This window comes from Grus americana, chromosome 3, assembly GCF_028858705.1.
Source record: "Grus americana isolate bGruAme1 chromosome 3, bGruAme1.mat, whole genome shotgun sequence".
Classification (NCBI taxonomy): domain Eukaryota; kingdom Metazoa; phylum Chordata; class Aves; order Gruiformes; family Gruidae; genus Grus; species Grus americana.
In genome coordinates this window covers 3,870,263-3,894,470 of record NC_072854.1, presented here as the reverse complement: position 1 = coordinate 3,894,470, position 24,208 = coordinate 3,870,263, and the positions used below count along the sequence as shown (strand labels likewise).

The 24,208-nt window shown below is 50.4% G+C and overlaps 1 protein-coding gene and 1 long non-coding RNA gene across 4 annotated transcripts in view; one reads left to right on the top strand and one right to left on the bottom strand.

The window, feature by feature from the left end:
* The window catches only part of GATA4 (GATA binding protein 4), a 28,022-nt gene extending 20,216 nt beyond the window's left edge, over positions 1-7,806 (bottom strand). For 2 of the 3 annotated variants that reach the window (XM_054821859.1, XM_054821858.1), the window contains exon 1: positions 7,014-7,707. In XM_054821859.1, the coding sequence (XP_054677834.1) occupies positions 7,014-7,539 (526 nt within the window). In that variant the 5' untranslated portion in view covers positions 7,540-7,707. Of the gene's footprint in view, positions 1-7,013 lie in introns of all 3 variants that reach the window. The other variant, XM_054821857.1, reaches the window with a different exon arrangement.
* On the top strand, positions 7,267-12,073 carry LOC129204987 (uncharacterized). The gene is made up of 4 exons (XR_008576552.1): positions 7,267-7,395; positions 7,757-8,063; positions 8,954-9,210; positions 11,359-12,073. It is a non-coding gene; the product is annotated as an uncharacterized LOC129204987 (long non-coding RNA).
* The last annotated feature ends 12,135 nt before the right edge of the window (positions 12,074-24,208 follow it).

Genomic DNA, 24,208 nt, shown 5'->3' with positions numbered 1-24,208 from the left:
GCTGGCTCTGATAAGGGGCTCACCAGCTTTATGGGTCAGTAAAAAATAATTTAAAAAAAAAGCACAAATCCTTTCATACTGCAATATATAAACCAAGCGTCCACTTTCCAGAAAGGAAAAAGAAAGGTCCCACTGGCTTTTGGGGTTTCAGCTCCCCAAGAAAACCTGTAGGTCCCCATATAATTTGCAGGGGGCTGTGTTTCTTGCCGCCTTCTTCTTGCATGGGCCTGATCCCGCACCAGCTCCCGGCGAACCTCCCTTTGCTTTAAAACGGGGATAGTTTCAGCTCTGAGCAGGCAAGGTGGGGTTTTTTTTTGTTTGGGTTTGGGGTTTTTTCGCAGCCCATACTGAATCTGTTTTAGGAGGGGGGCTGATCCTGCAAGCCTCGCCTGGGCAAAACAGCAGGATTGGCCTTAGCAAGACGGAGAAAACAGCAGAAAGATGTGAGAAGGACACAAACTTTGCACTTCCCCAAGCTAAAGGTGCATCCTACATTTAGGTGTCCACCTAATTAAGCAAAAAAACCCCCCTCTGTGCCAGCAAATAACTGAGAAAAAATAATCACCAGGCACTTCTTGGAAAAGAAAACATTATTTTCGCTTCCAGTTGACGCTGCCCCAAACTTGGCTTTCAAATCCAGACCTTGCCAAAACCTGAAAGCTGAAATGTTTCAGCGCTGATGGTGGGATCAGATCTACGTCCAGCTTTGAAAATCTCTGCCCAGATCTTTCCTAGCAGACCCAGCACCCGCCCGCCTGCGCTTTTTTTTGGCATAAGAAAATCCAGCTCCAGCTTATCATATTGAAAAAGAAATCAGCCCCGAGTGTTTAAAAGGGTGCAATAGCACGGGGAATGCTGCAAACTCAAGCATACCCTGCAGCAAGTGACCTTCAGAAAAACTTCAAGGGAAAAAAAAAAACCAAACCCAACCCACCGTTTCTGCCGTACGAGACCTTACAACGGCATCGCTCGGCGCAGCAGAAACATGAGGGTTTTCTCAAAAGCCTTGAATACCACTTGTACCAGCCGCTGCGAAGGCAATGATGATCGAATTATTTTCAAGCACTGTCACGCACGTGTAAGCATCCATGTATAAAGACCTCACTGCTCAGGCATGGCAGATAATTGGGTTTAATTTGTCATTACAGATGTATTTACAGCTTGGACTGGTCACCGTGACCGATGATGTGGGGAAGACTTGTAAAAGCCAAAGAGAGTTTAATATTTTGCCGTAATGCTGGACGTTATCGTAGCCAGCTGCAAGGTTTTTGCCCCACAAGGTTTTTTTCTTACCCCCCCAAAATAAAAAAAAAAAATCTTAATCTAACCTTATAATGAAATTTGTTTTTATAATTCAAGTTAATTTTGGAGGTAAGAGCACGTTCTCACATATTTCCTTGGTTATTTAAGCAGCATTTCACACTTGCCCACCAAAGGCGTATTTACACCATCCTGCCAGACAGCAGCGTGAACTCAGGATCCATCGACAAGGTGAATATTTGGCATTTCCAATCTCCTTTTCTGCAATCCTCCAGGCACAATTACACACATCCCCCCCACCAAAGCAAGCCGTACCTGTAGCCACCCAACGTTGCCGTTACGACTGAGGGATTTTAGCAACGAAATTGCGTTATTTGGGGATCACGCATCGCTGTAACACGGGGCCGGCGTGGCCGTCCCAGCAAAAAATCTACATTTCTGCCTCTGCCCTCCCAGCGTGAGCAAAACCGGCCACTTTAAGCCCCACGGTCTGATCTCCGGCTGGTTTTGCAGGCAGCGGTGAGCCCCAAATGGGAGGCAGACGCTTCGTTAAGTCTTTTTATAATAGGATTCAAAAGCCTCGAAGGACTCGAGGTGTTCAGCTGTATCTCCCCACATTCCTCTGCCCTGTGCCCCCCCGGGGAGCATCGCCGAACAGGGGGAGATCCCTGAATATCCCATTTCTGCACCTCCTTTTCAGTAAGGAAATTGTAGGGAGGGAAGGATACACCAGGTCGGCATGCAGGGCAGGGAATTTGGGAAGAAGACCTCCAAAAAGAAGGTTTATTATATTTGCATCCTTTTTTCCTATGCATGCAAAGCTCTGGGGGCCTCAAGGAACAAAAATTTCAGCCCAGAGCTCTGTGTCGATGAGAAACAAGGTCTTTGCAGGTTTCGAGACTGTGCTATCAAGGGTTTTTTAATTGCATTTTCATTAAAATTGCATTTTTTCACCGTTATTTTAACAGCCCCTGCACACATCCCACCCTGCAAGCAACAACAGGCTGCTGACCTTCAAGGCACAAAAACTTGCTCATCTCACTGCGCTGCTGCTTTTTCACCCAATTTGGGATTTTATTTGCTGGTCGGTGCTTTCTTGGTGTTTGTTTTTTTTTTTTTTTTCAAGGCATCCTTAATTTTCCAGCTATCGGGAGCAAAATGGTTTGCCCATTCAAAATACCCGGCTGTGTTTGGGATAACCAACTTTGGGGAGCCCCTCTCTGCCTGCCGAGCCAAGGTTTCTCCATCATCAGAGGAGCACGGAGGCAGCAGGATCGGGTCAAATTTCCTTTGGGAACACCAAATAAACCCTCATCTGTTTTGAAGGATTTCACCTCTTTCCTCCCAAACTGCTGGAAATAAATACAGAAAGAGCAAAATACAGGCTGTCTCTTAAAAAAAAAAAAAAAACACCCAACAGTGTTATTGTTACAGGAACAGATACGCACATGAGTGCATGTGTGGAGGAGGAAAATTATTAATCCTGGCTTAATAAAGTCTTAGATTCAGGGCCACTATCCACTGCTTTAAGTTTTACTGCTTTACAAAAATTCACAAGCATTTATAATGTATTATATATCACACCATGGCTGTTCTATGCAACATATGCATTTGTGTTCAGTAATAAAGTGCAGTTTACAATGAAGGAACTGTATTATTAATAAGGATGATATAGTGCCTATGATGGTGATATTTTTATTATTATTTTTGCTTTATTTATAATTTAAAATATACTGTCTGGGGACTCGGGGGCTAAAAACCAGTTGTGTGTTTGAGCTCAGTCTTGTAGCCCCTAATTCTGTGGGTTTCATCCCAAATCCCAGACTGACCGGTGACAATTAAATTAGGCGGGAGAGCAGAAGGCGGTTTGAAACCCGCGGGAGGACGGGGGGAACAAAGCCTTGGGCCAACCTTCCCCGCTGGCGGAGCCGAGGTGAGAAATGCAACCGCTTGCGAAACGGGTGATGTAGGTACCCGTGCAAAATGCAGACACGTCCTGTGGTCCAAATCCCTCCGTCCTACGGCCCCGTCCCTCCGAGGGCAGGGACAGCAGAGATGCTGGGCTCCCCCCGTCAGCCTCACCTTGTCTTTAGGTGCACGGGGAAGGTCAGGGGCTGCTTGTAGGGTGGAGGGTTGTAACAAATGCCGGTGAGTTACTGGAAACGCCGGCCCCGGGGATGCTACAGGGCAAATCTCTTAGCATCCCTATGGGAAAGCTTAAGATCTGGTTCACAATCTCTCCCCCCGCCAGCAGCAGAGGAGACATTTTCCAACCTAACGTCTGCTCCAGGCTTTGATCTTCCCAGATGCTGCTGCCGTGTTGAAACGGTGACTGTTCGGGGAACCCTGACTTGGACTTAGTCAAAACAAAACACAGAGCACCCCTCAGAAATGCCCATAGCCCCTCGCCCCAGTTTCCTCCCAACCGCATCAACCTCCTCGATGCCACAGGAAAAGAAAAACCCCGCTGCTTTTTTTGCGAAAAGCAAAATTGTAGGGGGTGGGGGTGGCAAACCAGGATCTGGCCCTCCATCACCAGCCTGGAGACATCAGGAGGCAGCAAGCGGCAGCGGGCTGGATGCGCTCGGGCTCCCGTGCCGCCCTTAATCCCCGCTCCCCTCTGCCTGGAGAAGGGGGAAGGAGCAAGCTGCTAATTTTTGGACAGATTTCAAGAGGTTTTTTGGCACTGGCAGGGAAATCTCCTGAAAGGGGACTTTGCAGCGGGTCCTTTTCATGCCTCATTAAGTCGGGAATTCACTGTAACGCCATCCCAGGCAAATGCCTGCAGCAAGTTCACGGCCTCGACCGCAGGGTCTGATCCTGCCCTTCAGGATAATGAAATCATTCGCCAAACTTACCCTGAAAAGCCCAAATTTGGCATTTTGAACTCACACCAGGGAAAGTTTTTCAAATAGGCCCATGTGATTTACGCACCCATCCTTGCCAGTGCTTTATTCCACAGAGCTGCATTGGCACGTTTTAACCCAGGCCAAAATTCCTCTTAATAGGGAAAAACAAGAAGATCTTTATTTCTTTTAGTATCATTTTCTTTGAATACATTTTTACTAAACTTCTTTCCCCAATTCATTGCTTTACAGTGGGGAAAAACCCACCGTGCCCAATTGCGTAGACTGTACGTCTGTGTCTGCATATCCAGCTACACCTGCATAGACTTGATCTTTGCTATTAAAATATGATAATAATTAATATTCTAATGCTCCCAGGGGTGTTCCTCAATTAGCGCTATTCAAAAATAACGATTCTCCAGGAAGCAAAATCACTGGAGGAAAATGAGAGCGCCGCAAAAATCACTTGATTTAATATAGCCTTGCGTGAAGGATTGCGTTTCCACCTTGAAATGCCTCATTGTGCAGAGAATAAAATTATCTTTAGTCCTCAGGAAAGGCAAAGGAAGGAGTCTGGGCTCCACTGTGCCAGGGACTGCTTGGATGCTGAGCCGGGTTGGGATGTGTTATTAAAGTGCGCCTGTGATGGGTACAGTCCACAACGGCGTTTCCCCCCCCACTACATCTTTCAGTGCCTTCAGTTTTTCAGCTCATCAAGGTTTTTCACCCCTGCTCTTAAAAAAAAAAAAAAACCAACAAACTTTTCCCTGCTCAGAAACCACCAGCCAGCCTTTACGTGCTTCATACGACCCCCTGGATACCAGCAGCCCGTGCAAAGCATCGTCCCGGCGTCCAGAAGGGACCCAGCTGGGAGCAGCCCGGCAGCGGCCGCGTCCCGGCTCGGGAAAAAGAGGGAAAGGGGCAGGTTTGGACCTTAAAGTACTTTCTGGGGGATCTGCCTTCCAAAAAATCCCCAAAACCATTTTAATCCTGAATTTAAAACTCACCAGCTTTCAGGCAGTTTTTGTTTCAGGCAATGTGTTGGGGTTTTTTTTTTTTACCATAAACCGAGCATTTTTTATTTAAAACCAGTGCTGTTTCCACATTCAAGACAGAGGTGTAATTAGACCCACGCTAATAAATCCCCTGGTTTCAGCGATTTGGGAGGCGACGCCATGAATCCAGCACCCGAATTGGGACCTGGCGACAGAAATGGGTCCTCCTTCATTAGCAACCGCTAACGTTTTCTGGACTCGCTCAAGGCATCCCCTCTTCCCCGTACTATTTAAGAGCCGAGATAAAAAAGCACTTTTTGCCACCAAAAGGCAGCCTGAGAGACCTGCAACGCAAACTGACGCTTAACACAGGGTTCGAAACCCCCAAATCATTACGCTCAATCTCTGGCACCTTAAAAGCTGCTGGGTATTTCTGCAACTGCAATTCTTTATTTGCATTATTTTGGTTTTAAGTTATTATTATTACTAAGAGCCCTTTTGAGACCACTGGTATTTTTTTCCCAAGGAAGAGAAGGCACGGTAGTCAAATACGAATGCGCATGTCCTCGTTGATAATATTAAATTATTATTTGATTATTGAATTCATCCTGCTTTTTCCCTACACTTTCTACCTTCCCAAGGCTTCCCAAAAACATTGCCTGGTTGGCCAAAACTTTATCCTTAAAGATAATCCGCTCCCCATTTTAAGTAATTTCAGAATGCCTAAAGAAAAGCAAAAGGCATTGGCAAGGCCAAGCCTTCACCGACGCACAACTTTCCTTTTTGTAACATCTTAAAATAATGCTAGAGATAAAGCAAATCTTGCTAGACACGATGAAAAAATTGCCCTCCAAAATTCAGGTTAAAGAACGTAATCTTAAAATGTATCTACAGACAAATTTGAGTAATTTTCTTTGTTAACCCCAACCCTGACGCCGACAGAAATACCTTCATGGAGAGAAGGCGGGGAGGAAAAAAGGGGTTATGAAACCTTGATGCAAAGATGTGCCCTGCATTTCTCTCCCCCTTTCTCCCTCTTCCACTGTACAAAATTTAAAAAAGTGACATTTTAAGCCATTCAGGCCGATTCTGGTCGTAGGGCGCAGGGGCGCTTAATGAAATGAAAGGCTCCAAGATCGGGGTGGGCACAAGAGATCATTTTGGGGGGCAATGAGACCCTGAAATACAAGGCTGAGTCCTTTGGATGTGCCTGTGAGTCCCCCCCAAAAGCATGATAATAAATGCGGATGCATTTCTTTTTCTCCTTCTCCATCGTCTCTCCCCAACCAGCGCCAAATTTCCCTTCGCTTTCCCTTTTTCTAGCCTAACCGACCTTTCCAAGAATTAAAAAAAAAAAAAAAAAAAGACATAACAGAAAACAGCCCAAAGGAAAGATCTGAGATTCACGGACAAAACTTTGATTTCCCCATTTTCCAAACATTTTTCCCCATTTTACACCTAAAGCAAGCTGGGGAAGGGGCTGCCTGCATGCCCACGGAGCATCGTGGTCCTGCACACCGCGGTCATCCCCATCGCGGCCCCTAAATCGCCGCGGAGATATTTGTGGAGCCAGCAGGCCCTTGCGCTGGAACTCGACACACCATTTCTTGCCATGTCAGGCCTACCTTAAATTATATTTATTTTTTTGGAAACATGGTCCTTGAGGACATTTTGAAATGGCAGTTTTGCAGACAAAATATGTGTGCAGGGGGAGCAACCACAGCACCGCGGGAACCCCTGTGTTTTGCAGCCGGACAGTCGGCTCCAGCGGCGACATCCCCAATACACCGAATTTCTCCTTCCTGCCCTTCGCGCCTCCTTATCCTACCCCAAGAGGGGTGCGTGCACAAAAATTTGGGGGGGCAGCGGGGTAAGACCCTCCCTCCCCTATCCCAACCCTGGCTGCGCTCACCTATATTGGCGTGCCGGGCGGCTGCGGGCGTCCCTCGGCTCTGCAGGTTGTGCAGCATGGGGCTGTCGAAGGGTGAAGAAGTCCAAGTCGTGGCCATTTCGGGGCTCATATAAGCCGGATAAGGGCTGGAATAGGAGCTGCCGAAACCCCTGCTGTACTGCTCCCTCCCGTTAGCAGAAAGGTTCAAGGAGCTGCTGTAAGCCGCCGCGGCTTCCCGGGAAGAGGTGGCAGGGATGGGGGTGCTGGTGGAGAAGGAGAACCGAGGTGACACGGGAGGGTGAGAAGATCCAGGGTTGTAAGCGGCGCTTTCGGCTCCGGGTTGAGTCCAGATGGAGTGGCTGGAGACGGGGCTGCCTTGCTGGGAAGAGCCGCTGCTCTGGAGGTAAGGCAGGCTGGGGAGCATGGAGGTGACCCTCGTGGTGGGCACATAGACGGGGGACGCTGCGGCCGCGCTGTGCATGAAGCCACCTGCCCCCTCGTACGCCGGAGGGCCGGGGTTAGCTGCCATGGCTAAACTCTGGTACATCTCGTGATGGGCCCCCCCAAACCCCAGCCGGGTCCCCGGCCAAAATCCGGAGCGATGGGGAGCGGGTGAAAAACCCCAGGCTCCACTTTCCCCTGCGGTGAGCGGTGGCCGGAGCGGTCTCGCGTGGGTACTGCCTTCCAGCCAAAACCAAAACACCACCAGCAATGCAATTTTCCTCCACCCCCCCCTCCCCGCCACCCACCTTCCCCACCTTCAGCAGGTCCAGCCGCCGCTTCGAGACCCCAAGCAAGAAGTCCAGGTCCCTCCGGAGGAGAGATTTTAGATCCCGCCTGGATTTAGCTTCTCCCACCGGGTTCCATCCATCACCTCCCGCCCCCCCCCCCCCCTCCACGATGGGGCTGGGCTGCTTAAAACCCTCGGTCAGTCTCCTCCCCGCCTTTCTCCCCCCCCCTCCGCCCCATCCAACAACACCTCCGGGGGAGGCAGGGGGAGATGCGGCCGGGGATGCGGGAGGAGGCGGCGGCCGGGCCGGGAGCCCACCTCGGGGCGGAGGAGATAAGGAGGTTAGAGCAGTTCAGGGGGGGCAAAGTGTGGGGTGGGGGGGTACACAGCCGGGAAGGTGAGAGACAGCGATGCTCTCTCCTAGGCCCTGGAGCAAAAACCTTTGTCCCGCAGGTACGATCGGTGCTTTAAGTTGTTAATGGCCCCCGAGGCCGGCGTTTGATGTGGGCTGGTAGCAGGGCGGCGGGGAGGCGACCCGGAGGCTGAAGCTGCGGAGGGCTGGGGGGGGTGGGTGGGAAAGGAGGGGGGGAGAATTAAATTAGGCAGACGGTGAGGAAAGGGGGGGGAGGAGGAAGGCTGGCTCGACCCTCCCACCCCGCGCCCGCCCCACGCGTGTCAGCACCCTCCTAAGGCCGGCCACGCGTGGAAGGGGGTGCTGAAAAGCGGAGGGGGGGTATTAACCGCACCACCACCACCCCCCCCCGCTGCCCAGACCCACTTGCGAGTGACCGCATGTGGGGAGCAGAGCCCTAGCAGCACCCACAAAACTCCCCCTCCTGGGTGTTTTCAATCCCCCCCCCCCCCCCCCCGCCTCCCTACTTTTCCCACGTGGGGAGCTGGGAAAAGCTGGAAGCACAGTGGGCTGACCCACTGGGGACCGGGGATGCCGTGGGTCAGGATGGGGAGGCATTTCCCAGGGCCACGGGGCAGGGTGGGTGCGATGGGTGCTTTTTTCCATGTTAGTTTGGTTTCTGATTTGGGCTCCTTTGGGGGGGTGTGGGGTGTGGAGGGGCTGGTTTTCGGGCACGGCGCAGGCCGTGGAATGCCATCGAGGGCTTGCAATGGTGAAACTCCAAAAAGCACTCGTGGAGGGGGGGTCAGGATGAAATACCCTTCCCAGGGAGGGTCCGGCAGGGAGGTGAAATGATCTGAGACGCTGTTTTCTCTGCAGATCATGGAGGGATCCTAGAAAACCATCTCACACCCGGAGAAGGTCTGGATGGGGCGGGGGGAATTATGGCCAGAGAAATAACTCTTGGGACTGATTTAGATTTAACTAGCAGATTCCCCAGGCTGAACCCCTCCGCTGGGCTGAATTTAGCAGCAGAAGAGATAACCGGGAGATAAGGACTGATACCCGGGAGGACAGAGGGAGACCGGCAGGCAGCCGAGGGAAGGGGGAGAAGCCGGAGGCAGCGTCGGGAAGGGGTAAGGATGGAAGCGAGCCGGGAAAAAGGGGGATTAAGGGAGCTCAGCTTCCCCCCGAAACCCAGGGGACAGAGAAGTGGCTGGTTCGTGTGCGTGCGACCGGCCTAGGATGGAGCGTTTCCATAGGACCTTCCAAAGAGGAGCAGGACCCGCAGGAGGGGAAAAAGGAGTGAATTCCCCTCCTGCCTTAAAAATAGGAATGATGAAAATAATAATAATAAAAAAATCAACCCCCAAACAAACAAAATTGAGTCCGTTTTCAAGCTCGAGGAGACAATAGGAGGAAGCTTTTAGGGGAGGCCCGTGGGAAGGGGCTCGCCGGGGTCCCGGCGGGACAGCGAGGGACAGGACCGAGAAGCGCTACCCACCTTCGATGCTGGGGGGGGGCAAGGGGTGAAGGGGGGGCGAGGCCGTGGGGCAGGACACCCCCTCGCTGCGGGGAAGGCAGAGGGGTATGAGATGCCTGGCTCCTGCCTGCTCCTGCTTCACGGTGGGGGATTAGGGGCAGCGGGGCTCGGTCTGCCCCCCCCACCACCTTGGCTCCCCAGTGTGGCCAGACTCCCCAGTCCCACTCGCTGACTGGTTTGCCCACATCACGTGGAAGTGGGCGGCGATGGGAGGAAAGAGTTGGGGGGGGGGGGTAAAAGGGGTGGCTGGTATCTGTTGCACCATCAGCCGGGCGCCAGGTTTCATTGCTGTGAAGGAAAAAAAAAAAAAAAGAATAAAATAATAAAATCAAACCACCACCCCGGGCATGGCCACACGGCCGGCCCCACGCTGCAGGCAAAGTCCAGCCGGGCAGCCCTGCTCCGCACCTCCCCACGCACCCGGAGGGACACCCGTGCCCAGCTCGCAGAAATAATGAGGGGTATTTGCTGGGGACCCCCGCCCATCCCGCAGCTCCCCAATCCCTTTGGAGGCAACCCCCTTCCGTGGGGATATTGCACAGGGGGGATCTCTCCAAGCTGCTGCCCCAAATCCTTCGTGGTCCAAGCATGGTCGCAGCCGCTCTCTCCTTCACCCCTGCCTGTTTGAGGGTACCCCCTCTCCCCCAAACTGGACACCCATCTGTTGCCCCCCCGCCGCCTCCCCGTGCGCTGCAGAGGCCGCCGGGTCTAAAGGTGCAGCGCAGGAACAGCCCAGGGCCGGCTGCACCCCACTGCAATGCGGGGTCCCACCGGGCACCGAGCCCACGGGGAGGGGGTGCTCAGCCCCCCACCACCCCGCCTCTCTCGCACGGCCCCAGGAATAACGCTCACACCCTTAGAATTTCCTACACCCCGACTCCAGGGTTCGCCTGGGAAATTTGGGGGTCCTAACCCGGCCGGGGTGGTGGGAGGCTGGCAGCGGCTTTTTGGGGCTCAGAAAGAAAAAAAATCTCCGAGGAAATATAAAAATCTCCGTACGAAAGAAGCAGAGGGAGTAGGGAGAAGAAAAGGTGGGGAGGGGGAAGCGATTTATTGAAGGGGGAGCGGAAGGCGAAGGGAGCGGTCGGGGGTGCCCCGGCTCCCGGAGCGGGTCCCGGGGGACCCGGACTCCCCCCATCCTCCCCCCCGGAGCCGCCCGCATCGTCCTCCGGTTAACCCGTTACTCCGGAGGTGTTGGTGGGGGGGTGCCACAAGGACTCTGTAGCCAGGAAACCCCCAAAAAGGGGGTTCCAGCCCGGCGGGGATGCGTGTGGGCACCGGCAGAGGCTAAAAACGCGGCTAGAGCTAAAAAAAATCCGGGCAAATACACAAATATAGGTACGAAGATGGTTATAGGCACGTATAGAAATAAAATTACAGGCGCATAAATACGGCACAGAGAAATATCGGCAACGGTGACAGTGTGTGCGTTGCAGATATTTATACTTTAACGGCGGAAAGAACTGGTATGTAATAGTAAGTGTGTAGTTATATACATACAAATGCAAACTTTGCATATGGATGGGACTTAATGCATATTAGACGCTCACAGGAACGTGTGTTATGTATAGATATGTATATACTACCATACCTAAATATACAGTGTAATTTATACCACGCTGTGTGCGTGTATATATATAAAAATATGCTTATGAACACAGGGCTATCAGCATGCAGAGAAAGAAGGGAGAATTAAATATATCGATGTCTTTTTTTTTTTTTTTTTTCCCCCCCAAAGCAGCTGCGTATCCAGATGTGCAGGGTTTGGGACACGCATCTCCCTCTCCACGCCTTGCAAAATCTTTGGCGATTTTCTTTACCAAAGCAGCGTTTTGCTGAAGCTTCGTTGAATTCCTACTGAATATCAACTCTTTCCTTAAAAAACAACCACAAATCCAATTAAAACCGATTAAAACAGCGCGAAAGACTCTACCAGGGGACGATTTCAAGGACCTGCCTCGGTTTTGCATCTTCCAGGAAAAAAAAAACACCACACACACACACACAAAAAAAAATAAATCCCGGTTTTGCGTGTGCGTGGCCGGATCCAGCCTCTTTCAGCGGGGAAATATCGGTCCTTAGTGCCGAGCATCGCGTCGCGGGGCGGGGGGTTCGCACCCCGAAAAAGCAACGCCGTGAGGAGCTGAGCCCCAGCCTGGTGCAAACTAACAGCCGGGAAGGAGAGGATGCATTTCGGACACTTTTTATCCCGAAAAAAAAAAAAGCAGAGGATGGGACACAGCAGAGTGCAGCGACAAGAAAAAAAATCCCTGCTCTGCTCTCGGAGGAGCCTTTTTTCCCCCCGTGCGATTACGGAGTCTGCTCGCCCGCAAAGCGAAGCGGTTAACGAAATCTGGCTGAAAATAACCCTGCAGAACAAACCTCGAACTTTCCGCTCTCCTTTCCAGCCCCTTCTTCCCCCCCAAGGAGGAAATAAATCGATACGATGCCTGGTTTGTTTTTTTTTTTTTTTTTTTTTCCCCCGCATCGAAGTTAGTTCCGCTGCGGTTTTAGAGTTAAAGCTCCGGGTGTTTATAGATGCACCCGCGAGTGGCAGTAAACAAAACAAAACAAAACAAAAAACCCAAAAAACTCAACCATTAGGAATTAGGGATGAGGGGAGAGAGAGGGGGGAAAATTATTTTAAATTTTCTCTTCAGGACTGTGCTGAAAATTGAATTTTTTTTTAAAAAAAATGGTTAGGGGTGGAAAAAAAAAGGCGGCAGGCAAGCGTGGGTTCTAGCAGAGCGAAAGGGATAAAGGCAGCCGGCAGTTGTGCCAAGCGTGCACGGGGATTTCGGAACATTTTTTTTAAAATTATTTTAATTATTCCATGCCTTGGCTGCCAGCCGGGAAGGGGTCTGGGTGTTGGGGGGCTCTGGGCGCTGGGGGCTGCGGGAGGGGACGAGCCACCCCGGGGCAGCCAGGCTCCAAAATACCTGTGCCCTGGGCCGGGTGGCATCTGCGGGTGGTATATATCTATAGGGATATATCTATAGGTATAGGCGATGTGGAGATGCGACCGGCGGGGTTTGCACGGCGCTGTCTTGTATTAGAGCAGCCGGTGCGATTTGGGAGGTGGGAGGGGGTTCCAAGCCGGGGGAGACTAGGCTGGCCTGCACCCCCTGTTTTTTGGGGGCAGAGAGGCAGGATCAGGCCGGGCGGGGGGGGGGGGGGCTGGCAGGGGGTGCGAGGCGCCCTGCGAGCCCGGAGACATCCCGGGGCGGCACCGCAGCCACCTTCCCCCGCCTCCCCCCACCTCCCCCGCCCGCCTTTGGGGGGTTTGGGGATGGAGTGGTGGTGTGAGGGGGGGTGCCGCTGACCCCTCCCTGCCGCTCCTGCTATCCCCCAGTCTGGCCGATACGAAGCAAAGGGGCGACCCCCGAGCATCAAACCCCGGTGGAGCGCTGCTAGGGCAGGGATGAATCAGCCCTCGCTCTCCGGGGCACTGATCCTGCACACACACACACCCCGCCCCGGTTACCCTTGCACTCCTCGCCCCAGGACCGCCTTGCACCCCTTTGCACCCCCACCCACGGACACGTGTTGGGATATCCCAGCCCAAGGAAACCCCACAGGAGACTGTGGGCAGCCGACCCCACAGCTCGGGGGGGAACCAGTGGGGCATTCCCCCACCCACAACCGAGGATGCGTAGGAGCAGGAAGGTGTCAGAGCTGGAGGGGGGCCCTGCTTTTGGCCACCACCCTCCCCGGTTTCTCAATGTCTCTTGTCACACCTTCAGAGACACTTTCCTAAACAAACGTCACATCTGTTTACAGGATGACAGCAGTCCTAAAATGCCACCACCCCCCTCGCCCGCCCCTGAGAAGGTCAGGTACTACCACTTGGGAGAAGGGAGTCCAAAGAACATCATGGTTCAGTGATGCTCCAGAGGTGTTTTAAAATCTGTTGTGACTGCCCTTTCCACCCTCAAATATTATGTTATTGCTTTTTCTTTTTTTCTTTTTTTCCTCCCCCCCCCCCCCGGTGGAAACAAGTACAAATGAATTCCTCAAGGACAAAGCCGTGGGATGCAGAGGTGCGTGGAGCAGTGCTTCGTGCTGTGATGCAGCGGGAGGGGAGAGAGGCTGAGCAGTGAGGCTCAGTGCTGGAGTGATTTGGGGAGAGTCAGGATCCGAAACCCACCTGGAACCAGGATCTTTAGGGAAATGGGAGCCGCAGGATGTGAACACGTGTGCCTGCATCACACCTTGCATGATGCCACATGTGTCTGTGCCACCGTGTGTGCGTGGTGGATGCCTGCTGCAGGGGACAGAGGTGTCCCAGGGAGTGCACTGAAAATACAACACAGATTGGCATGCTACTATTCAGCTTTACTGCCAAAATCAGGTGAATTGAGCCTAAAATCTCAGGGCTCCACACTTCCTGACCCAGGACCCTCTCAACCAATGCGGGGGGGGGCTTCCCTTGTGGGAAAGGGGCTGCGCTGCCGCCACCCGCGGCGTGACGAAAGGCTGCGGGCACACGTCACCCATGGGTGGGGGGTTCCCCCGGGGCCACTGGTGTGGGGATGAATGGGTGAGCATCACCTTCAGGGACAGGGGAGAGACTGCCAGGGATGAATGGGGGTGCGTCACTGCTGGGGTTCCTGTCGCCCACTCGCACCGCCGTCCACATGTGTGGTTTCATTGTCATTACGACAATAAAACCACACGTGTGGAGCACACTTGCGATATGCCGTCACCACGCTGCTGTGAAATCACCTTCCTGGCTGTTGGGTACCAGCCGGTGGCTCAGGCTCAGGCCCCGACACAGCCGCTCGTGTCCAGCAGTAACAGCAGTGGTGATGGAAAGCCCCTTCCCGTGCCGGAGAGGCTGGGAAAGCCTCCTGCAACAGGCAGCAGGCTGAGCTGCCTGGGAATGCAAGGGATGGCGCCCTGGCAGAGCAGAACCTCAGTCAGTATCACTAGCATTCACCCATTTATCCATCTATCCATCTACCCATCTATCCATTTATTCATTTATCAATTTATCCATCTACCCATCTATCCATTTATCCATATATCTATATATCCATTCCATATATCCATCTATTCATCTACGCACATATCCATATATTTAGGTATCTTTCTCGTTCCTCCTATGCCTATTTGCCTATTTGTGCCCATCTACTTCCTGAAATACCGATTTATTTATCTATATGTAACTATCCATGTGCTATGTCTCTCTCACTTTTGTGTCTATCTGCCTATACCTACTCAGCATATGTCCTTATCTGTCACTGTATCTTTGCGTGCGGGGATGCCTGGACCCCCTGCCTGTGTCCTGACCCTTGGGGCTGCCTACACCTCTGACCCACAGGGCTGCCTATGCCCCGGATCAATGGGGCTGCCTGCAACCCACAGAGCTGTCTGCACCCTGACTTACAGGGCTGCCCGGACCCCGGACCCCCTGGGACTGCCTCCACCTGGACCCACAGTGCTGCCTGCATCTCAGACCCATGGCCCTGCCTGCACTCTGCCCCATGCAGCTGCCTGTATCCCACACAGCCCGGATGGATGGGGCTGCCTGCACCTTGGGGCTGCCTGCCACCCCGACTTGGGGGGCTGCCTGCTGGTATCCCCGACTCCCGGCCGTGCCGAGTCGTGCCGTCAGCGGTGCCGTCGGGGCGGCGAGGCCGCGGCTGTCAGCCCCTATTGATGAGGTGTGGGCTGACGGCGGGGAGCGGCGGCCGCCAGCTCCGCTCCAGACTCCCCGGCGCTGGGGTCAGTGCCCCGGCCAGCCCCGTCGCCGCCGGGAAGGGAAGGGCTGGACCTGGAGGGGATGCCCCTGCTCCCCCTCCGAGCATTACGCACCGGGCACTGGGCTGTGGGAACTGCAGTGGTGGGGAACTGGGGTTGGTTATGATGAGAAAGGGCCAAACCTGCCCCAAATCCTCTGCCCCCGGATGGCAGATGCGGTGTCAGGATGGAGGCTTCATCACTGATTTCCTTCTGGGCTGAAAAAAACATTTCTATCTTTGCAGTGACACATGGGTTTGGATTAATCTACCTATTCTGGGGGAAAAAAAACACCAAAACAAACCAAAACCAAAAATGAAACCACAGAGCCAAATGGTAGTTTTTCATACTGATGCTCAGTGCTCCAAGCACTGAACCTCCAAGTGCCAAATCCACGTGAAATATTCTCACACAAGCAAAGGACAAGTAGGATTTCACGTGCAGGCAAGTGCTGGCAGGACCAAGCGGTAATGTAGAAGGTTGGTTTGACCTTGGACTAGATTGCCAGTCAAAAAACAAAAAATATTGACAATTTGAAAAATGGAAAACTTGAAAAAAAAGGCATAAAAATGTCTAATCTTTTTTCAACAAGGAAAAAAACCCTCTGGCACAGGGTGAGTGTGTGATCTGAGATGGACAGTGTCCTCCAGCAAGGGACAGTGGAGGCAGCTGGGAGCTTTCTGGGAATCTTCTTCTTTTCACCTGGATCTGTCACGGATGGATTTGCTGAGCTCAGGATACTGGGCTGGGACCCAGCAGATGCTCACAGAGCCTCCCCCAAATCCCCTGGCTGCATGGTTCCCTGGGAATCAGGGACCTAAAAGCCTCAGCCATCCCCAGAGGTGGGAAGGACTCGGTGCTAGGGGTGTTTAGGATCTGGATAAGCAGAACTGGTGCTATTAAATAGTTGTTCATCTCCAAATGCTGCCAAGGCTCCTGTGGATTACATCTAATTTCCATGTGATCTACACAACGATTTCTGGGGTTGAGGTGACATCATGGGCATTTTCTTCTTTCCTAATGACGGGTCCATCCAACTTTCCAGAAATATCCCACCAAAAGCCACTCAGAGCACCCCCTGAGCTGCTGTTCTCCAGCCAAGTGAACATTGCAACCTTCCCCGGCTTCGCTCACGGCAGCAGGAATTCAGAATATGCCGCCAAGATTCCTATGGCTGCACAAATAAAGCTTCCCTTTACCATCAGGAAGAACCTTCTCGCTTTTCTGCTTCTCCTTTTCTGGGTTTGTACAGTGAAGTGTCACTGGTATTAATATGGCTGATGCTTTGGCATTTTTGGAGAGCAGCAGAGCTGGGGACCCCTTAAATCTGCTAAAACCCAGCCTGGCTTTGGATTTTAGACTCAGCATGAAGCTTCACCCTGACCTAGGAGTGCTGTCCAGGGTGGAAAATCTTGGGTGAAGGTGGCGTTTTGTCATCTGTGGGGAAAAGCAAGAAAATGCGCAGCATGCTGTAATTGTAAAAGGTACCATAACGGGAAAATTCATTTTATCATGAAATGATATCGTTATCATTAGGCAAAACTCCAGTGCAGCACACCATGGAGAGAATACTCAGGTATGTTGGCAAATTTATATCTAATTAGCTCACATTCTTAGATCATTAATACATTGTTGATGTTGTTAATAAACAGTAATATCTGTTAGGCAATGCGCTTGGAGGCAGATGTGCCTCTGATTTTTCATGCATGATACAAATCAGGAGGAAGGCTGTGAGTCCTGGGGCTGGCAGCGTAGGAGGGGGAGAGGGAGATTCCTGGGCATCGCTTGAGTTTTGGAGGTTTTTATTAGGGGGAAAAAAAAAAAGCCACTTAGAGGCAGGAGGAGCCTGGACTTGAATGTCTGTGTAGTTCTAGCTATCATCCATCAATCAATCCATCAATCAATTTATCTATTGTTCCACGTGGAAAAAATATAGATGTAGGTTTAGATAAAGCCTGATGTGCTTGCACACGCAGCTATATGAGTTTGTAGTGTACCTAGCTGAACAGACAGTGCTTTGAATAGGTGTATATAGGTGCATATAGCTCTTGGCTGGCAGGAGAGAGCAGCTCGGGCTCAGCCCCGTGTTGTCCTGCCCTGGCCAGGTACCAGGGACTGGATGGATGCCGTAAGGAGGGTGGTGGGAGAAAGGAGGGTGGTGGGAGATCCTCATCTGTTGTCATTAAGGAAAGTGAAACCTCTGCTTGAGCAGGACAGTGTGAACTGCATCTTGCATCTGCTCTTGGGGTCTTGCCGCATAACCAGTCTGAGATTTCTTTGGCTTAACGTTCTTGCTAGTAACATGAGAACAGTAATAAAGGAGGAGCAGGAGTGCAAGGAGAGGGTGTAGCTTTTATTAGACCAGTTGACATCTTTGGGGAAAAAAAATATGGCTTTACTTGGGAGCCATCACCTTTTTTCAGGGTGAGCAGGATAGCTTGACCTTTCAGAGGTCCTGAGTGGAGGCAGAGATCTTCCTTTGCTCTCCCATCTAGGCAGCCACCATCTTCATGGTTGACTCTAAGAGCAACATTACGCCAGTGAAAAGATGCACTGACAGCATTTCAAGCAAGGGGGACAAAGCAGACTTTGATTTAGTACATAACAGCAAAGACATGGCAAAAGCACAGGTCTTCACGTGGGCTGGAAAAACAGGTGTCACCCTTGGTGGTACCCAAGATGCTCAACGAAGAATGGCTCCTGTGCTCTGCAATGATACCTCCAAGAGCTGATCTGGGGTTTGCCCAGAGCTGTAGCTCCCTGGGAGTCTTTCCCTGGCCATATGACAGCAAACTCAGGCTGGGTCATATATTTTTCTTTTTCTTTTCTCTTTTAAAAAGGATCCCTGGGCACTTCATAAAGATTACCAAGTTAAGCCTCACAACAACACTGCGGGGTAGGTAGATCTTATTATCTGGGAAGCCAAGGGAAAGGATGATTATACGGCTTGTGGGGGATAGCAGATCCAGGACAGGACGCGTCTCTCACAGAGCACTTAGTCCCGTGCCTTAACACAGGATTACGTTATTTTTGGCAGAACAGCTGTGAAATCTCACTGTAATGCCAGTGGAACATTGGAGGCATCGGAGAGTATTCCAGTTGTTAACACCCAAAGATACGCAAACCACCACGGAAAAATCCCTGCGTGCACCTACACAGCGCTCCTCTTCAAAATATATACTTTTGATTTACTGTCTCCTTCTGACATACAAAAAAGGACAATTTTAACACTTTTCCGTGCAGGCTGTGGTAGAGCCACACATCTAATGTTCACTCTAGAAAAAACACACGTCAGAAATAGAACTGATTAGGAAATGCATTTTTTAGTTCAGTGGAAAATCCTCCTGAAATCAAGGAAAATGTCGCTTGTGTTTCGGCTGGAAGAGGCAGAAATACAAAATCACCAAACTGGAAGGTTCAATTTTTATTTTTTTTTTCTGGCTCAACAGAGCTCTGAGGTGTAATTGTTTTGTTCATTCTTTTTTTAAATTTAATTGAATTTCACGTTCACTTTTGTGTTTTTGGTTTGGTTTTGGTTGGTTTGTTTGTTTTAAGAAGATTTGAAGACATTTCTGGATGAATTGCTGTTTAAACTCAAGAAAAAGTAAAACTAGGCTTTAACTGCTATAAGCAAGAAGTTTAAATATTTCTGATTGTTTTCGGCTACATTTAGGGTTGAGGGTTTGTTCCTGAAAGGACAATATAATGGGAGCATGAATTCAGATGGGCTTTACTAATTTTAGCGGGAAAAAAACTGAAATATTTTCCTTAGCTTGTAGTGAAAATGTATTCCTTCTTTCAGGAGTCTTCTTTTTTGGGGGTTCATATAGACAATAAAGAACATTTTAAAAATTCTGTCTTATTATGGCATGCCTGCAAGATTAAAAAACCTTGGCTCTTAACAGCGTGCAGTGGGAAAAACACAGAACGGGCAAAAGATGTTACATTTTATGTTGTTGCAGGCAAAAACCAAACACACAAACAAAAAAACCCAACAGGGCCCTTGTTGCTTAACTATTTATTTCCTGGCTTTTCACCTTCCATCGAAAATGTTATTAAAAATAGGAGAGCGCCACAGCTCTCCTCCACAAACACCAGGATGACAGAGAAGTGTCCAATGGTTTTTTTTTCTCACTGGTTTGCATAGGGTGCACATTTCTGTCATTACCCCTTGCAGATGTTTCTTGTACTCGCCTGTTCTTTGAGCAAATCTCAGCATCGTAGATGGGTCACATCAGCGCTGGCCTCAAGGCTTTAGGCAAGACACACTTAGAAACAGAGGTTTTGTATTTTGTTCTGCACATCTTCATATCCCATTTGGAATAAATCACAGTGCTTTTTTTCTGAAGGCACCCTAAAATCTTTAATTTCCCAGTGACTGGTTGCGTGAAGAGCATCTTTGAGCCTTAGGTGCGCCTGTCTTGTTTCCTGCCTTTTGTCTGTCCTTGGGATTTCAGCCCCAAATCAGAAGTGACATGAGTTAATATGTCATGCAGAGCTGTTCACATCTGGGCTGGGTGCTGTGGCTACCGGGGAGATGTCTGGAGAATTGCTCCCACCATATCCACCTTCTTCAGACATTCAAGGCTGCGGGCAAAATTCAGGGGTTATTTGTAATCGTGGAAATCTCTCTGATCTGCTTCTTTCCTCTGCTGTCTGGATACCTCCTGTGAAGTGCAAAATGGATGTCCCACTGTCATCCTCAGCTGAACAGGATCAAATCAAGCCACACACATACCTTGTCTCCTGCAGGCAGGGCCCATGGCTGAGGTGCAGCTGGTGAAAGCAAGGCCAGAGCCAGACCCCTTATCTTCTAGGGTTGGTCCCTTCCCTTTCTCCAGGGGCCCATAGACTGAAGGTGATGGATTCCCATCAAAGGTGGAGATCAGGAGATGGTGGCAGCTAGCAGCTATGAGTCCCCTTTGCTCTGCTGTTCACTGATGATCTCTCTGCTAAGGGTCTCTTGCCAGATTCTGAGACAGTATGTCTCCTAGTAGGTTTGGCCACACTGGAGTAAGAGTGCTGGTCATCAACCGTAGGGACAACCAAGCAGATATATCCCAAACTCTTCATGGGAATGTGCCAGGACCATTCCCACAAGGTGGTTTGGCTGTTGCCACTCTGAGTTGGGAGATGGAGTTCAATAGGATGGATGTGGCCACCTGGCCGAACTCCAAGCCTGGCTCTGTGATAATTTACTTGACGTAGCTGAGGATGCTGCAAGCTGACCGGGAGCCTCTGGGAAAATCATGTAGGCTTGATATCCCTCAGGTCACTCCAGAGAGGTGGATGTTTCTCAGGTGGAGGAATTGTCCCTCTCCATCGTTTACTGACAATAACTTAGACATCACTGGGAAGCATCTGAAGCCAGGTGGGTCCAGCTGGGCCTCCAGGCCAGGTCCTCCTTCTGTGAAACGGGCTTTGTTTCATTCCCTTGTAGAAAGCTGGCCACCAATGTTAAACACATGGTGGAGGACGTCTTCTGTTGTCCAATTTGACATTTTTCATGTCTGAAAAAAAAAAAAAGGAGGTGAAAATATATAGGGTTTTTCTCCATTTTTGTCCATTTTTCCTGGTTTCTCTTTCTCCCGTTCTCATTTTTTTCCCCCTGCTGTTGGTTCAATGCTGGAGCCCAGATGTCTTAGATTGCTGCATTTAAAAAAAAAAAAAAAAAAGAGAAGTATTTGGGGAAGAACTCTGCCTTTCAGATTTGGCCTGTTTTGGAGCCTGGATCATCAACGAGCTTTTACTTTTACTTTTTTTTCTTTCTTCGTGCTATTCTCATCCTATCACATGAATCCTGATCTCATCAAGATCTCTGTGTATGCTTATCTCTGCTCCATTGACTGGAAGAGGGTTGCTCAGTAAAGCAAGCTAAGCAAATGGTCACGTCTTCAACAGATATCAGGACTTTAGATGGAAAGGTGTCTCTGGCCAAGGCTCCTGTGTTTGGCTATGAACACAATAATGCCCTGACTTGGCTGGTCCTTTACAGCACTCTTGGAGGAGAAGGATGTCCTTAAGCCTGGGAAACCCTAGCTCAATTCTCAGTCATCCTGAGGCCTTAGAGAAGCCACCCCACCGCTCTTGGGATCTCGGTTGCTCATCTGATAAAAGTGGGAGAATAAAGCCCCATGAGCTGCAAGCGGGGAATCTTTGACTGCGACGTGCTCTCCACATAGCTGGAATCTGAGGTGGCATGAGCAGAGACGACATTCATCTCAACATCCAGCTCACAGACAAGAGAGGGAGGGATTTCACCATCCAAACACAGATTAAACCATTGATCAGAACAATCCTGAATGGGCTTATAGATAGGTCTATCAGCGGCTAGAGCTTCGTGCCCTCTCTGCGAAACGTGGAGGGCTGATGGCTCAGCAGTGCCGCTGTGGCGATAAGACGATAACGTTGACCAGAGGAGTTATCAGGGTTGGGGACAATGCGAGGACATGAGCAAACACTGGGCAGCGGCATCGCGTGGGAGGCTTTGGGTGCCGGCGGGGGTGATGCTATCTCACACGGCAGACCCCGAGAGCCGCTTTCTCTGCCTGGCGGTGTCAGGAGGGGATCGGTGACTGCAGCAACCTTAGGTCAGGAAAGACTGAGGGTACAACGTGATGGTATTTGGGTGACAGCGCTGGAAAAATCAGTGTGCAAAGCAGATTGGACTCTCTCACCAAGTGCACTGAAATCATCCGTTCTCAGCTCAACTTTGTGCAAGTTTGGGATGGGGAAGGCTGTTGGAAAATGGGCTCAGTGTTACCTCTGTGTCTGTAGCTTCCTTTTTAAAACCGTAACTATGTGAGTGTGCTGGCTGCACGTTTGTCCTGATAACATTTAAATTTACTGATTAGTTCAAGCCAGGTTTGCCAGAAGGGTGGAGACCTGTAGGTAAGAGTAGGAATAGGTACCAGGCATCCGGATTCACAGACTCCAGCTGGAAGCAATGCTGAGCCAGGAGCTGTTTGCATGCCTAAGCTATGCAGACTGGCTAAAGGTGAAGTAGATGTCTGTGAAAAATTATCCTGTTTAATTTTTTCTCCCCCAAACAAAAGGATTCTAGCTTTCCCATGGAAAGAAATCTGCTCTCACAATGTTATTACGCTTTGAGACAACCAATTTGCACCCATTTCCACTGGGCTTATAATTAAAATGAGATCCCAGAGCTGAGAGTTGCCAGCCAGCCCCTGTAAAGTTCACACATTTAAATGTTCCCATCAAAGCAAAATGAACGTCCAAAAACTTGTCAGTAATTGGATCACGAAGTGCAAGCTCCTGTGATTAGATTAGGAGCACTCTGCCAGGATTACACTAAATCAAAAGAAATAATCAGACAGCTAGAAAAGGGAGCAGCTCTTCATTTAAACTTCATTAATTTCCTGTCCACTTGGCAGAGTCCACGAATTATGCACTTAAAGATGCAGAGTTTACTTCTAGTGAGCACGAGCTATTGCTGCAGCAAGAAAAAAACCCTTCATAATCCACACAAAGTGAAGCAGCAAAGTCCATGCTCCAATTGTCCTCGATATGCCTTGTCTAAAGAAAATATTTAGCTGCCTGCTGTATTTTCTATTCAGGTTGGCAGGTTGCTGCTCTGCTTTACAGGGTTCCTGGGTCAGCTGAGGTCCTTCTCTGCTGGGCCAAGCAGTGGTATCTCCCAAGGGCAAGAGGAGGGAGATAAATGCATTGACAATCGCTGTTTGGACAGGCTTATGCAGAGTTAGAAGAAATATGGAGAATTGATTGTATTATTTTTTCACAGTATAATCATAGAATCACAGAATCATAGAATGGTTTGGGTTGGAAGGGACCTCAAAGATCATCTAGTTCCAACCCCCTGCCATGGGCAGGGACACCCTCCACTAGACCAGGGTGCCCAAAGCCTCATCCAACCTGGCCTTGAACACTGCCAGGGATGGGGCATCCACAACCTCTCTGGGCAGGTTGCTCAGGAAAGTTTCAGAAGTCTCCAGCTTGTACTCTGCTAGATGGAGGGCTTGCAGCTCTCATGATGGTGCTCAGGAGGATATTTCTCTAGAGGTAAAAGAACACGCTTCCTGCTTAAAGAAGAATTTTACTAGCAAATACTGGGCATTCACAGGTTTAGCCCTGCTTAGCTGTCGCTGAGGTCATTTTTCATCAATGATTATTTACATCTTCCTCTAAACCAAGTAAGCCCTGATGTTTTTTCCTGGTGATGTTACCTCTTGGGAAGCTAGACAGCAATAACATGAGCCAACCCCTCCGTGCTACGTACCTGTGAAGGCCACACTGCCCACACCTCTGTGAGGCTTGGCTTTGAGCTGAATTTACAGCTAACTTTTATCCAAGCGAGTAGCCCCACGGATTCACATGGGAGGACTTCAGAGAGCAAAGGTTGATGGGGCTGAGCCCATCGTTTGGGAGGTATCACCAGGTCGTGCTGTTATAGACTCGTCTTCTGGCAGCGTGCGAGCAAGCGCTCAGTCTTAGGAAGACATGTACCATGGCAAAGTTTCTTGTGCCAAGTTTTGCATGTCTTAGAGTTGGAGTTTCCTGGAGCTAAGGTGCACACCATCTGATTCAGCATAACTTTAAAGAGGTCCAAGCCTGGATTAGTGTATTGTGGCAGGTAGGTGCAGGGATGCTGAGCTGGTCCCCCCTGAAGTTGTCCTTACCACAGCCTGAGTTTATGTGGACATCTGAAGGACTGTCACAACAGGAGAGACCAGAAATGTTCTGGGCTGCAACTAGTCTGCCTGGTGTAACTTCCCCAGAAGGATATTGTGGTTTTAGGCAGAATTTTTCATGACAGCAGCTGAACACACTTTCTACTATGAGGAAGTGTGTGGTTTTTTAACAGAAAATCC